Genomic DNA, 16808 nt, shown 5'->3' with positions numbered 1-16808 from the left:
TATGTGTAGCTGCACTGCTCTTTGTGTATACAGCGTGTCTGTCATGGTTATCTGTGTACCATGGATTTTGCATTTTAGTTGGAAGGGTAAAAAAAAATTATAACAATAATAATAATAATAATAATAATAATAATATTATACAGCCACACACTGCTAATATGCTGTCATTAAAAGGCTATAATACTGTTACCATTTTTCAGTGTTAAGGCCTGAAATTAGCTGAAGAATGACTTGTTTAGGACTCAAAGATTAGGACTGTTGACTCGAGACTCGCCTGTCCTGACTTGGGACTTGAATCAAGACTCGAATATCTTGACTTAGGACTTCGGGATTCAAGTGTCAAGACTTGAGACTTACTTGTTACTTGCCACTTAGTGACTTGTTCCCACCACTGGCTTTAATTCACTTGCCACATTAATGATATGAGGCGATGCCTGTTCATTCTCCCTCCGACACGTTCATTTACGCAAAGGAACAACAGCATCGTTTGCCACAGATCTTTTAATTCAGCTGCAGTTACAAAACTTTTCGAATGACATTGCTTTGTATCTGAAATGGCTTTAGCACATGATGTTAAAGGCTGTGAGGAAAAGCTCTGGAAATGAAAGACGCCTTTTTCATTCTTTCACCAGCATCTCTGGAGAAACGCTAGTCGTTTTACTGCAGTCATGTTCCCTCTAGTGGTTTAGGATAAGAACACAGCTAAGGCAGCAGATGCACTGATGGGAATACGGAACATTGCAGGAACATCTATGACGGGTCTACTTGATCTCGATGCCTCGGATTCTGACTTCGCCCTCAAACTTCAAGTATCTGTACTTCTCAGCGCCCGGGCGGTTGGGGAAATGGATCTCGGACCCATCCGGCAGATGGATGGTGAATTCCTCATTGGTGAATGTGACCTTTACCTAAGAGAGAAGAGGAAAAAGAGCCCTTTCATTCTTCACCCCATCAATCATTATGGAGGGAACTCACGTTTTCAAATACAGCAATCATTGTGATGAGCATTACTCTTCATCTTCTCTGATGTTCTGTGGTCCTACCTGAAACTCCTCGCCCTGATTAAAGGGAAAGCCCCCCTCTCTGAGCTCCTGACACCAGCTGCCCCCCTGGTAGGAGTTACAGACCACCGCGCGCTGGTCACCGTGGGCATCAAAGCGAGGGTTCATGTGCAGGGCCAGTTCCTCCGCGCCGCTCCCAATGTTGATAGCAAAACTGCAAACAGGCAGAAACATTTTATTAACCTTGCAGAGAAAAGAGGAAATAAGCTGTGTACATTTAGAGGTGCATTAGAGAGTCAGCGCCTCTACCCTTAACTGGCTCGTGACTCGACTTGCACTCACCTTTAACTGTCTTGTGACTCGACTTGCACTCACTGTTAACTGGCTCGTGACTCGACTCGCAGTCACCGCTAACTCACTCATGACTCAAATCAAACTTACCCTTAACTGACTTGCAGCTCGACGCGTACTCACCCTTAACTAACTCATGACTATACTTGGACCCTTAACTGACTCGCAACTTGACTCAGTCACCTTTAACTGACTTAACTTGGACTCTTAGCCCTTAACTGACTCGCGATTCGACTCTGACTCACCCTTAACTGACTCGACCCAGACTCATCCTTAACTGCCTCGCAACTCGACTCGGACTCAACCTTAACCGACTCACGACTCGACTCTTACTCAATCTTAACTGACTCACGACCCGACTCGTACTCAACCATAACTGACTCACGACTTGACTCTGCCTCATCCTTAACTGACTCGCAACTCGACCTCATCCTTAACTGACTTGCAACTTGACTCGGTCACCTTTAAGTGACTTATGACTCAACTCGGACTCACCCTTAACTTACTTGCAACTCGACTCGGACTCAACCTTAACCGACTCACGACTTGACTCGGACTCAACCTTAACCAACTCACGACTTGACTCGGACTCAACCTTAACCGACTCACGACTTGACTCGGACTCAACCTTAACTGACTCACGACTTGACTCGTACTCAACCTTAACCGACTCACGACTCGACTCGGACTCACTTTCAACTGATACGCAACTTCATTTGGACTCAACCTTAACCGACTCGTGAATCGACTTCTACTTTCTCTTAACGGATTTGCAACTCCACTCGGACTCACCTTTAACTGACTTGTGACTGGCCTCGGACTCACCCTTAACTCACTTACAACTTCACTCCCCCTAACCTTTAACTGACTCACGACTCTACTTGTTCTCGCCCTTAACTGACTCACAACTCGACTCCACTGCAGTGTTTAAAGGAAAGAAGCACAGCATCTTGAAACGGTTACTCTGTAGTTTGTGTAGCAAGCATGCTAGTTAGCACACTGGCTGAAGTTGTCAGCTAAACTAGCCGAAGTTTTAGGTAGTTAAATTCCTAAACCTTCAGCCGACCTATTGCGCTATACGGCTACTGCATGCTATATAAATCTCAGGCCCACCAAATGTTTCGAGTTGTTTTGCCTCTTTTCTTTAAACACCACATTTACTGTGTGTCGTGCTTCAGTTCTGTCCTTCACACAGATTTTTTTTGTAAGACTTAAATCTCAGACTCAAATGAATTCACTTGATAACGTCTCTCAGGTGCCTGATAAGAATGTGTATATATGTTCCACATGTATATAATAAGCAAACAACTAGAATCAGAATCAGAACTGGCCTGCCAGTCCAGTGCAGCTGCTTCAGAGTGCTGCGTTCTATTGGTCAGTGCTTTTCAGGGCAGATTATACAAGCTGAGAGTGCGCAGTTGAACTACTCTGTCAGCAATGGGTGACCTGAAAGTATCTGAATTTACTCATTAGAAGGCCTGTCGGGACATTTTTGGGCAGATAACGTATGCAATACTCACTTGGTGGAATCGGCGGTGGGGACCCCAGTGATGGTCAGGGTCTGCCCCACCTTAAAGGACATGTTCTCCACGACCACAGCCTGTTACGGAAACAAACAGAAAGATCTCATGACATCCAAAATAAATAATTTATCTAGAAGACTGAATTTCGCCTGTAGCTTTGACCGTTTTTATAGATGGTCATTCTAAATGTATTTATTCATCAGAGAAAATCAGATACATATTGGGATCAGATCAGCAGACATAAGTGGTTCATTATAGAAAAACTGATTGACTAACTTCTTCACAGTGGTGGTGATAGGAACCAGGGGTCGCCATGACTACAACACAAATATAGACATTTTATTTACTATCCAAAACCACCAGTGAACCTACATATATATTCTGAGCTTTATATGGAATGTTGATGTTAAAATTGTGAAAAATCTGAATCAATAAGTTTTCTTTGGGGACTATTTTGCTTCACAACACCCTGCATGTATCCCTCCACCATGAAAGGATTTGGAAAAACACATTTTAGGCCAAAATCTTCTTAAAACTATTTTAAAACAGTGTCTCAGACATCAGGCAGTGAATTCATAACCACTTCATGTAATAACTTTCAGTAAGGGGGCCTTGAGAGGTGGACGTCTGGTTCCTATCACCACCACTGAACCATTCTGGCTAAGTTTCTCTACACACTTTAAAAAGATGGTTTCTCGGGGGTTCTTTATTAAAGAAAATAGTTCTATATAGAACCATGAACACTCAAAGAACCTTTGCATGATTAAAGGGTTCTTTGCAGAGTGTGTTGTCTATGGTTCTCTATAGCACCTTTTTGAAGAGGGTTCTATACAACACCAAAAAGGGTTATGCCACGGTTACAAGCTTGACATCGTAACAATAGAAGAACCCTTTTTTGGTGTTATATAGAACCCTTTTCAAAAACCCTTTTCTATATAGCACCAGCTTCAGCACATTCACCATTAATCTTAGGAACCTTTTCACAATGCAGAGAACCCTTTAACCATGCAAAGGTTTTTTGAGTGTTCATGGTTCTATATAGAACCATTTTCTTTACTAAAGAACACTTGAAGAACCATCTTAGAATGGAGTATCTCACACCAAACCACTCTGAATGACTTTGTTTACATCTTAACCACTAAACAATGTAGACACTGAGAAATCAGTTGAATTCCCCCTTAAATCCTTAAAAAGCTGTTTATTCCAGTTAGACTTAAGCAAATGATTAAGTTACCCAGCACATGGAAGCACTTGATGGGCTTCAGTCAGCTTTAACTGACTCATGACTCGCCTCAGGCTCACCCTTAACCGACACGGCTCAACTCGGACTCACCCTTAACTGACTTGCAACTCGAATCAGACTCACCCTTGACTGACTCACAATTCAACTCATACTCAACCTTAACTGACTCACGACTCGACTAGGACTCACCCTTAACTGACTTGCAACTCAAATCGGACTCACCCTTAACTGACTCACAATTCAACTCATACTCAACCTTAACTGACTCACGACTCGACTAGGACTCACCCTTAACTGACTTGCAACTCAAATCGGACTCACCCTTAACTGACTCACGACTCGACTACGACTCACTTTTAACTGATTCACAACTTTATTTGGACATAACCTTAACTGACTCGTGAATCGACTTGTACTTTCTCTTAACGGATTTGCAACTCGACTTTTTCTCACCTTTAACTGACTCATAACTTGACTCACAGTCACCTTTAACTCATGACTCGACTTGGACACATGGAAGCACTTGGTGGGCTTCAAATGCTACTTTCCCACCCATTTATGTCACTTTGTCTCTGTGCATGTAATTTGATCCGTTTTGTCATTGCAGCCCTTTAATAATGCAATAACAATACCCATATCGTTTATTGTGCGGCCCCATCATACACTGTCAGAAAGCACATAAGCAAGTCCATTTGAAATTACTGTACAACTCTACACAGTTTGAGGCAAGTGGGATGATTTAGGCATGTAGTTAGCACCATGTTAGTTGGTGTGCATAAGCTTCCATTGCTTGTTAGCAACATTAGCCTCCCAGCTACCAGTTCAAAACTAAAAAACTTCCAAAACCAAATGTGTCTGATTACATTTGGAGTAAAGGGAGAAAATGATGGAAATAATCATTTTAATCCTGCAGGAACACTGGAACATTTGGAACCTGGACCAGGGTTACAGGGTTCATTGTCAAGGAACCAAAAGTTTCCTAAGAGTGGGCCGCTCTGATTAGACCATACCAGCGGTCTGTAAATACAGGAACATCTGTTTCCACTTGAGTTTCACTTTTTCCCTTTTTACTGATGAAATGGGCATCGAATCAGCGCGGGCACTGAATCATACAGCTAAACAGTGAGGGGCCGATGTGTGTAATTTTCCTGAAGTGGTTCTGAAGCGGGGTCTAAAACTGTAGCTGAGATGATGAGGGAGTAGTACACGCGGTATAAGCCTTCTATAAGAAGTGAGGTCAGATTTTCCTCATTGCTGTAGACGTGAATGCAGCAGGAACAGAGCCAGGCCTGGGCCTCCACACTGCACATGTGGCACCATCCATCCATCCGTCTGCTGGAACACCTCCACACTATGGAACACAAATCTGCTGCACAGCTGCTTTCTAGCAGAAATGTCTGTTTCACAACCATGTGGCCATGACTATGGCTGGACGATATGGTGGAAAAAAAATGTTTAAAACTATTTATCTGGGCAGCCAGTGCATCTAGAATATTAGAATAAATGCAAATGCTAATAAGATTTGTTACATGTTTTCAACTGCATATTCAAAAACAAAGAATGGGAAACAACAGAACTTTTGGTTCTAGTTCTAGATCATTTTAGACCTGCTTGAGACACTAGTACCATCATAATAATCACAATTAATGACTCTCTTGTCTTTTTGGTCATTTGGCCACTCTGAAGGATTCAAATTGGCTGATTAACTACCTAAAACACACCATATCACTGCTGTCAGAAGAAAACCTCATATCTCCATTTTTGACGTTTTTCTGTTTTTGACATAATTTGGAAATACCTGTTACCCTTTACATTGTGTGTACATTTCATGATGAATGGACTAAAAGAAATGACTCAAAATGACTCGGAAAAAAGTCTGGTTCCATTGACTTACATTAAAAGTAAAGTATGTTTTTTCCTTCTCCTGTAAAGTTACCATTTTGGAGATACAAGGTTTTCTTCCGACAACAGCAATATGCTGGTTTTGCTGGTGACTAGCTATGCAGGTCTCTGCTGGTTTTTCTAGCAGGGTAGTCACCTTAGCAAACTTTTTTAAACTGTATAATTCTAAAAACAGCGATCGACACAACAGCATACCATCATAGTTTACATTCGGGAGCTCTTATTCACGATGTAACAGTACTTGGCGACTTTTTCTTCAACTGGAAGAGTAAGAAATTTGTCGATGGTTTCAGCTAAAAGTGTTAGAAAAGACAGAGGGTGCCATTACTAAACCCTCGGGTAGCGTTAGGTCATGCTGGATTTAAAACACCCTATCCAAAAAAAATCATTTTGGTACCTGCTTAAGATTATTGCACTGGGAAAAAAAAGTTTGTCCACTCAAACTGAAAAAAATTCACGTAATATAGAGGCAAGCCTAAACCATTAAATCTTAAAAAAATAAATACATAAAAAATTGGATGTGCCATGCACTCGTCCACTAGAATCGGACATGAGGCAAATTAAAATGGCCTCGCCGTGGGGCCGGAGGCGGTGCCCAGGAGGCGGGGCTCGGGACTCGCGCAATGTTCACCACTCCCTCGCGGATTTCATTCTCTCCCCGCTGTCTTCGCTGGGTTTCTTCTGGGCTTGGAGTTCGGGCCCGGCCTTCCTGCCGGCTCTCGTGGCCGTCATCAGGGCCCAGGGGACGAGAACATGCCACAATGTAGTTACATGCAGATTAACTGGTGATATTCAACTCAGAAATCACTTTGAATGAAACAAAGGGTACTAATCTTAAGCAGGTTCCAAAAAACAAAGCTGGAACCTTTGTTACCAGGCCGACGGCCAACGGGGGGGAAAAGCACAATTCTAGTTTTCTGGCTTTCTACAACTTTCAGTATTTTGTGTAGTGGAAAAACACCTTTACTGTTACTGTGAAAGAAATCAATAACGTGTTTCACTGTTAAGTTCGCTCAGAAACCACTGCAGTGCATCCAGCAATAAAGGCAGCACGGAGCTTCTTTTATACAGTGATAGGAAACACTGTAGCTCACAGAAAGCTCCACTTCCACATGCTGATTCATCTTACTGACCAACATGTACATGCACGCCCACCTACTACAACTATCGGATTGTCCAGCCCTGGTCATGCCTATGTGAAATTAGCAGACACAGGCATGCAGTTTAGCCAGGCCTTGACATCTCAGCCCGAGTTGGCTTAAGAGGAGAGCAGATTTTAATAGCTTCTTTAATGCTGGCAGAGCAGCGAGGCTAAATCTGGCAGGCTGCTCAATGTATGTGGGGGGAGGGAGATATGAGAGATTGTGCTTGGACTGACCAGGCAAAATAGGAGTGAAAGAAAAGAGAGGGAGAGAAGGAAAAGTGAGTGTAAAAGAGAAACAGAGAGGGGGATGGATGGGCCTCGCAAATTCTTTCCACATTAGACCCTCTGCTCTAGTGTAAACTAGACGTCCTGACTTCAGTTCTGGAACACAGTTCACAGCAGCTGCAGGAATGAGCTCTCGTCTGGGCGTGACATGTCTCACTCTCTCACCCCACGAGACTGCTGAAGGCAGCTGGGCATACAGTTAATACTGTATGAGGTACTGTTGTCTATAAAAATGCACAATTGAATGTTGCATAGCTAACATACATATACATATATATATGCACATATCATATAGGGTTAGGCACATATTTCAAAATATATGGTCCTACATGTACTGAACATATAGGTAAGTATCCGATATTGGACATATATGTATAACCCTATATATGTCTGATGACATGCATAAAACATGGATCATATCGCTGCTGTCAGACCAAAACCTCATATCTCCATTTTTATCGTATTTCATAATTTGAAAATATCTATTGCCCTTTACATTGTGTGTAAATTTTATGATGAATGGACCAAAACAATCGGCCCAAAATTACTTGGAAAAAAGTCTGGTTCCATTGATTTACATTAAAAGTAAAGTAGGTTTTTTCCTTCTCCTGTAAAGTTACCATTTTGGAGATACGAGTTTTTGGTCTGACATACAAAAAATGTTTATAACATAAACCTAGCATATAAGAGTAATGTATTCCATCTATGAATAATGTTTTATATCATGTATTGTTAAATATGTGTTACATGTATGTTTGTATAGGCTGATATATGGACGAAATGTATGCCCCATATTTGAAAACTGCCAATTTCATATAAATCGGCATATTTCTCACATATATGACAAAATCTGGGTTGGATTTAAAGGAAGGTTATATATGCTAATATAAGTCATACATCTGAAATACACATATTGCCATATATCAGACTTTCTTATGGGTTTTGTCCCTGTTTATAGACAGCAGTATGTAATACAGTGTTACAAACCACACAAGCAAATCTATTAGAGACTACTTTTTTATTTTTATTTTTTTGGTTTTTATATTCAAAATAGCCAGGCTTCCTCTTCAGATGAGCTGATGAGCTAACAGAGCTAATCGGTGCAGTTGATGCTAATGAGTACTACACAAGGTCTTCAGTGGATGATGTGCCAACATGTTATTTTGTTGGATGAATTTACTGTCACTGTTTCTAAATCTAGCTAAAATTAGCTAGAGTAGTTAGCCAGTTAGCAGAAAAGCCAGCCAGATGCTATCACTGCCTTCCCACCCATGACGGCGGCCATGTATGCACATATACCATAAATGTACACATATATGTTGCGTACATACACATCAGTTTCAAATATTGGACATATATGCATGGATCACACATGTATATCTGAAACATGGTTGAATAGATCCCAGTACAGTTAAAATTGTCGCTTTGTTATCTTTTTGCTTTTAAATATTAATGTATGTAAATGTGTCAGATCAATATTTGCATTCCTGTCTGTTTTTATGATTTTTGTTGCACAGCTTACAATGTGCATGTTTTCAGAGTTTAGTTATGCAGCTATTTTGCTCATTTTCACTTCATTAGGATGTATGTAGAAGAAATAAAGATGCATATATATTCCTAACTAATATGAATAATGTTTTCTACCATATATTGTGAAATATGTGTTACACATATAGGTTAATATGTTAATATATATATGTTAATATAGGGCTGCAATATATGTGCCATGTTTGAAAATGGCCAATTTCAAATAGGTTTGCATTTATGCCACATATATGTCCATATGTGAGTATTATAAGTCAGAAATAATGAATAAGGGAAACATTCATAAACTGCCATGTATCAGATTTCTGTATTGGCAGTCACGTCCTTATCAAATTCCACAAAGTGGAATTTACTATATATTCTCACAAATATAAGCAAATCTAACATATTTTACAGTCCTGTTCAAATATAAAATGAACGTTTCAATGAATTTGTGGCCAAATAGCCAAAAAATGATTTTGGTATTTGAATGCTGGCACCTTGAACGGTTAACGGAAGTCAAGCACCTAGCTACACAGCTTCATAGGTCTAGTGCAGACATAGAGAAGCAAATTTTAGACACCAAATATGTCTTTAAACAACTACATTTGGAAAAACGGTGCCAATTTGAACTATTTAACTCGATTAATGCAGACTAACCGACATGTACATATTCTAAACAGTGATAAACGATAACTTTATAGAAAAGTCACATTTTACAAGTGAAGTGTGCAAAACCCACTTCTTTACAAGTAATTACATCTATTTTCATGTGGTCACATTTTTATCACTGTGAAATTCATGTGACTATGATCTCACGTGTCCATAAGGGTAGATGCTAATGTCTTCGCTTTTCCTGTGACTCACTTTCTGTCCCACAGAATCAGCCAAAAAATACATTAAACTGTCATTAACAACTATTCATTCCATCTCATATCTGCTGAACTCTGGATGAATTCGGCCAATAAGTGGAGCAAGACACCTCCTTTGGCATTACGAATTGGCCTGGCATCCGCCTCCGGCCTACGCCTGGCCTGCTTGACCTCACTTCAGCTGTGATGTGATTAGCAGTGCCCAACTCTCTGTTTACTACACAACCACCAAACAGCAGCTCGAACACAAAAGCAGGCTCTGTTTGGCCTCCTAGTTTGATTACATTAGGCTATCTGTAAATGCACGAGTTTAGATCAGTGCAGCCTGAACAGCTGACGCCTGAAGGAGAATATCCCCTTTTATATCCTCCATTTTATTTCACCTCTGTGTAACCAGGGCAGTCACACCAGGACTTCAAAATGTGTTTTATCTGACTTAGCCCAGGTCAAGACAGCAGAAATATGACATAGAAGGTTAAAAATAGAACAAATAATGATATAAAGAAAGTAGTACATTAAAAAAATAAATACTAAGGAGGTCAATTAATAAGAGCAAATGTAATAATGCAATCAAGTGATGGTTAACTTGTTTCTGCAAGTCACTGTGCAAAACAAAACTGCTTTAACTACCTCTGGATCTTCTTAAAATGGAAATTCCACTCATTTTTTCAAAAAAGCTGCATAAATACATTGTTACTATGCCAACTCAGTTATTCAGAGTGATTTGATGTGGAATGCACAATCCTAGAAAAACTTACCAACTCAGAATTAGTCTGAACTGTTCACAATATTGGTGATAGGAACCAGACGTCCAAAGAGCAATGCCTCTAAAAAGCTCCCTCACAGACAGTTTTTACACAAAATGGTTATGAATAAGCTGCCTGATGCCCAAGATATTGTTTTCTGATACTTTTGAGAAGGTTTTAGACTGAAATGTCTTTTTTTAACTCTTTTCATAGTGGAGAAGTACATGCATTGTGTACTAAGGCAAGACAGTACCACTGTTTTACCACCATCAACATTCCATATGAAACCTCAGAAGACTCGTGTAGGTTCACTGGTGGTTTTGGATGGCAAATAAAATGTCTATATCGGTGTTGAGGTCATGGTGACCCCTGGTTCCTATCACCACCACTGTAAAGAAAGACTCTGTAAAGTTTCTCTCCGATGAATTATTTCATATCAAATCACTTTGAATGACTGTTAACATCTGAACGATGCAGAAATTTTGCAACTCCCATTTAAGGGTTTTAATTTTGGGACACATTGGATTCCCATTGGGTCTAGAACCCGAGAAGTGCATCATTTATGGCACCAAGGCACCACGCCCTTTTTTCAAAATGGGATCTTCACTACTAAAATCAAGACAAAACTCCAGGAATCAAGTCACAAAATCTAGGCAGACAGTAACCAAGTTCTCAGATCTTGAATGAGTGACCGTCTGCTGGACATTCTTCAACTTTTTTAAGACAAAATCCAGAGTTTAAGTCAACAACCAAGGCTAAAAACCAAGTCCTTGAAAAGAAGAGATGCTGTGATGCAGTGAATTTACTAAATCACTTCTTTCTAATCCTGGTCCTGCTGAGTGTGGGGTTCTCCAGATGTTAGTGTTCTACTGCTCTGAAACTCTGTTTACTGCACAACCATCAAAGAGCAGCTTAAACACAAGTGTTTTACCACCATCAACATAAAGCTCAGAAGACTCGTGTAGGTTCACTGGTGGTTTTGGAGAGTAAATAAATGGCTATATTTGTGTTGTAGTCATGGCAACCCCTGGTTCCTATCACCACCACTGTGTAGAAAGCCATTAAGTTTCTCTCCAATGAATTATTTCATATCAAATCACTCTAAATTACTTTGTTAACATCTGAACGCTGCAGAAATATTGGAATTCCCATTTATGGGCTTAAATATTGGAACACATTGGATTCCCATTGGGTCTAGAACCCAGAAGTGCATCACTTAAGGCACCACACCCTTTTTCAAAATGGGATCTTCACTACTAAAATCAAGACAAAACTCCAGGAATCAAGTCACAAAATCTAGGCAACCAACCAACAGCAACTAAGTTCTTAGATACTGAATAAGTGACCATCTGCTGGACATTCTTCAACTTCTTCTAAGACAAAATCCAGAGTTCAAGTCAACAACCAAGGCTAAAAACCAAGTCCTTGAAAAGAAGAGGTGCTACGATACAGTGAATTTTTCAAATTAGTTTTTCCAAGACTGTCTTTCTAATCCTGGTCCTGCTGAGTGCTGGGGTTCTCCAGATGTTAGTGTTCTACTGCTCTGAAACTCTGTTTACTACACAACCACCAAACAGCAGCTCAAACACCACCATCAACATTCCATATAAAGCTCAGAAGACTCGTGTAGGTTCACTGGTGGTTCTGGAGAGTAAATAAATGGCTATATTTGTGTTGTAGTCATGGCGACCCCTGGTTCCTATCACCACCACTGTGAAGAAAGCCATTAAGTTTCTCTCCAATAAATTATTTCATATCAAATCACTTTAAATGACTTAACATCTGAACAATGCAGAAATCTGGGAACTTCCATTTAAGGGTCTTAAATATTGGAACACATGGATTCCCATTGGGTCTAGAACCCAGAAGTGCATCATTTAAGGCACCAAGGCACCACGCCCTTTTTTCAAAATAGGATCTTCCCTACCAAAATCGAGACTAAAAGTCAGGAATCGAGACACAAATCTAGGCAAACAGTAACCAAGTTGTCAGATCTTTAATGAGTGACCATCTGCTGGACATTCTTCAACTTTTTTAAGACACAATCCAGAGTTTAAGTCAACAACCAAGGCTGAAAACCAAGTCCTTGAAAAGAAGAGATGCTGTGATACAGTGAATTTACTAAATCACTTCTTCCAAGACTCTCTTTGTAATCCTGGACCTGCTGAGTGCTGGTTTTAACCTCATGAAGGCCTTGCAAATGAGCTGAGGGGATTGAGTCGAGTTTGTTGGAGCAGGGAAAGCACTACAAACATGCAGATTCCATGACCATAATTGGGGAAAAATGCAGCTGCAGCATCAGTTGCTCTTAAGAGCTGCAAAGCATTGAAATAAACAGGATTTTCATTGGGGGCTCAAACAATTCTACTCAAGTGCATCACTGAATGCTCTGAGGTGCCACTCCCTGTTTTTTCTGAATGGAAACAGACGACCTATAGCATCGCACCGTGTTATCCAGTTCTGATCTTGCTATAGAGTCAATGCACTAATAAACCCATTTAAAAATCATGGAAAGCTGATAATGAATCTAGACTAATCACAAAATCTACACAAGATGGTTCTTCAAGGGTTCTTTAGCAAAGCCAATGCTTATATGGTTCTTTGCATGGTGAAATGGTTCTTCAGATTGGAGACAGAGTTGTATGTGTATGTCTATATAGACCATTTTTGAAAATAGTTCTATGTAGCACCAAAAAGGGCTCTGCTACTGTTACAAGCTTGACACTGTAACAATAGCAGAACCCATTTTGGTGCTAAATAGAACCACACAACACATTTTCCATCAATCTGAAGAACCATTTCACCAAGCAAGGAACTGTTTAAGCATGCAAATGGTTCTTTGATTATTCATGGTTCTATCTAGAGCCACTTTCTTTACCAAAGAACCCTTGAAGAACCTTCTTTAGGCTAAAAACAACCACATTCTTAGACTTTTAAAAGCCTTGCAAGCACATTTCAGTGAAATATCCCTGACTTCTTCTAAAACAACGTTTCAGTCAATAGACTGTGCTGTGAATCAGCTTTTTTTGGAGCAGTGCAGGCACTGAAAGGTGCAGTGCAGCAGAACTTGCTGCTTTAAAAGCTTTTCTTATGGGAAAATGAAACCAAACTGGCCCAGAGCGATTAAGCAGAGTTTAAACAGGACGGTAAGAGCTCAAATCTGATACTCACGCTCATGGTTTCTTCTCTGTTAGCTGAGTGCTGAGCGGTAAACTGCCTGAGGAGGAGACCCTCATGCGCTGTTGGACGCCTTTAAACTGCGCCGGAGAAGGGGGGGCGTGGCCAGCGCCCTCCAGCCAATGAAATTGTTCCTACACAGACCTACTCAGGCCGTTCTGGAGAGATGAGCTCGATGGAGATCACTGGCTATCAATCACCTTATACTGTAATGTTTATTTGAGGTGTAAATGTTTCTGTAGCTGCACTAATATGATGAGAATATTACAGGCGTAACTGACCATCTTAAAGGGCTGAAATGAACATTGTTTACTGTTGTGAAGTCCATTCTGACTCCTGGTGACCGTTTGAATAGTGTTTCTTTCTGTTTGGGAGTTCAGCTTCTGTCTTAATGGCTTGTTCACATTTTTCTTTGGTCGTCTACGTCCATCTTGTTGCTGGCCGTCCTCTTTCCCAAGCATAACTGTCTTTTCAATGAATTGATTAATCTAGAGCTTCACTTGGTTGTCCAGGCTTCAGTCAGAGAGGCTTGATTTGGTCAAAGATTCATTTGTTTATTTGGTTTGCCGTCCAAGAGACTCTCAGAAGTCTTCACCAGCACCAAAGTTCAAAAGCATCGATATTTTTCCTGTAGCTCTGTTTCGATTGTCAAGCTCTCACATCCATAAAGAACCACAGGGAAACCCATAGACTGGACACTTATGATCTAACTAAGTCATGGCCACAACTTAGCTATCTCATTCCCATGCCTAACTAAGTCATGCCCATGCCTTACTAAGTCGTGGCCACAACTGTCTAGTTCCCAGGTCCTACTAAGTTATAGCCACGATTTATCTTGTTCCCATGACTTAACTAAGCCATGGCTAAAACTTAACTATCTTGTTCCTATGCCTTACTAAGTCATGGCCACAAATGAACTATCTAGTTCCCACAACTTACAACGTTATAGCCACAATTTAAGTATTTTGCTCCTACAACTTAACTATCTCGTTCATATGCCTTACTAAGTCATGGCCACAAATTAACTGTCTCATTCCCATGCCTAAGTCATTCTTACGCCTTACAAAGTCATGGCCACAACTTAACTATCTTGTTCCTATGCCTTACTATGTTTTAGCCAGGATTTAACTATCTTGTTCCCATGACTTAACTAAGTCATGGCCACAACTTAACTATCTTGTTCCTATGCCTTACTATGTTTTAGCCACGATTTAACTATCTTGTTCCCATGACTTAACTAAGTCATGGCCACAACTTAACTATCTCATTCCTATGCCTTACTAAGTCATGGCCTCAAATGAACTATCTAGTTCCCACAACTTACAAAGTTATAGCCACAATTTAAGTATTTTGCTCCTACGACTTAACTATCTCGTTCATATGCCTTACTAAGTCATGGCCACAAATTAACTGTCTCATTCCCATGCCTAAGTCATTCTTACACCTTACAAAGTCATGGCTTCATCTTAACTATCTTGTTCCTATGCCTTACTAAGTTTTAGCCATGATTTAACTATCTTGTTCCCATGATTTAACTAAGTCATGGCCACAACTTAACTGTCGCATTCCCATGCCTTTTTTATTCATGGCCACAAATTAACTATCTAGTTCCCACAACTTATGAAGTTATAGCCACAATTTAGGTATTTTGTTCCCACAACTTAACTATCTCATTCCTAAACCTTAATAAGACATGGCCTCAGCTTAATTATTTCCTTCCTACGCTTTACTCAGTCATGGCCATGAATTATTATCTCATTCCAATGCCTTACTAAGTTCTAGCCTTGACTTAACTATGTCATTCTTATGCTTTACTAAGTCATGGCCACAAATTAGCTGTCTCTACTTCTACAACTTCATCATCAGTGATGAGGTTGTTGTTGTTATAAGCTTTGTTTTCTTCATATTAAGCTCCCATGTTTTCACTCTGTTCTTTAACTTTCTTTATAAGCTTTTTCATATATATATATATATATATGTATGTATGTATCCTCTCACACCAGCGCAACACACACTAACACACTACCACCACGTCAGTGTTACTGCAGTGCTGAGAATGACCCACCACCCAAATAGTACCTGCTCTGTGAGGGTCCATGGGGGTCCTGACCACTGAAGAACAGGGTAAAAGGGGGCTAACAAAGTATCAGAGAAACAGATGGACTACAGTCTGTAACTGTAGAACTACAAAGTGCACCTATATAGTAAGTGGAGCTGATAAAATGGACAATGAGTGTAGAAACAAGGAGGTGGTCATAATGTTATGCCTGATCGATGTGTTTAACATAAATCCTTTCAGTGTTCAGTGTGTCCATCATTTGCCTTCCATTCTCCTGTGCAAGGATAATTTTCTGCACATTTAAAGTTCAGTTTTAGAAGTTGGTTGTCATCTGTGCTTCTCACCATCCAAATAATACAAATACAAATTCATAAAACCTCAGATGTCCAGTTCTGGTGCTGTAGTGGAAATTCTCTTCTATGTTTGTCCTTTTCTCAGTGAGGTTCTTCTTGACAGCTACACATCCTTTCAGACCCACAGCGCTGAGTCGTCTTCTCACAGTGGAAGGATGGGCAGAAACACCTGTGGATGTTTTCAGATCTGAAGCAGCTTGATTTTCTCCTCTCTCTCAAAGATGAAAGCTTTAAGTGCTGTTTATCTGATGGGGGCAGTTTTGGGGGTCTACCAGGTCTTCCAGGTGGTTGTTAGGAGGCTTGTTTTCTCTGCAGCTTTTTGTGTTCGTTTTTAAACGAGAACTTCACTTATTTTCCATTGACTTTCCCCTTCGTGATGCACCATGGGCCCCACTGTGATAGCCCCCTAGTACTGGCTTTAGCCTACTCTGCCCATCTCTGGTAATGCATGGCTTTCGCCCATAGTAGAAGTAAGAGACAGATTTACGGTTCATGATGCGCACTTAGCGCTTGTTAATCAATGATATTACTAACATTGATGGCACACTTGTTAGCAAAGTGTCAGAATAGTTGGCATTTTTTGGATTTAGGACAGCAGGGAGTGGCAGCTCTAATTGGCCCAGCCGGA

At 40.4% G+C, this 16808-nt stretch overlaps 1 protein-coding gene across 1 annotated transcript; it reads right to left on the bottom strand.

Annotated features, from left to right (window-relative positions):
* Nucleotides 1-483: 483 nt before the first annotated feature.
* lgals2a (lectin, galactoside-binding, soluble, 2a) lies at nt 484-13863 on the bottom strand. Its single transcript, XM_036590210.1, has 4 exons — nt 13763-13863; nt 2873-2952; nt 1044-1215; nt 484-908 (listed from the first exon to the last, which is right to left on the bottom strand). Exons 1-4 carry the CDS (start codon nt 13766-13768, stop codon nt 762-764), a joined length of 405 nt encoding a protein of 134 aa, XP_036446103.1. The 5' UTR covers nt 13769-13863; the 3' UTR covers nt 484-761.
* Nucleotides 13864-16808: the final 2945 nt, after the last annotated feature.

Source organism: Colossoma macropomum, unplaced genomic scaffold, assembly GCF_904425465.1.
Source record: "Colossoma macropomum unplaced genomic scaffold, Colossoma_macropomum, whole genome shotgun sequence".
Lineage (NCBI taxonomy): Eukaryota > Metazoa > Chordata > Actinopteri > Characiformes > Serrasalmidae > Colossoma > Colossoma macropomum.
The sequence above is the reverse complement of the archived record's forward strand: the minus strand, read 5'-3'. Positions and strand labels throughout refer to the sequence as shown.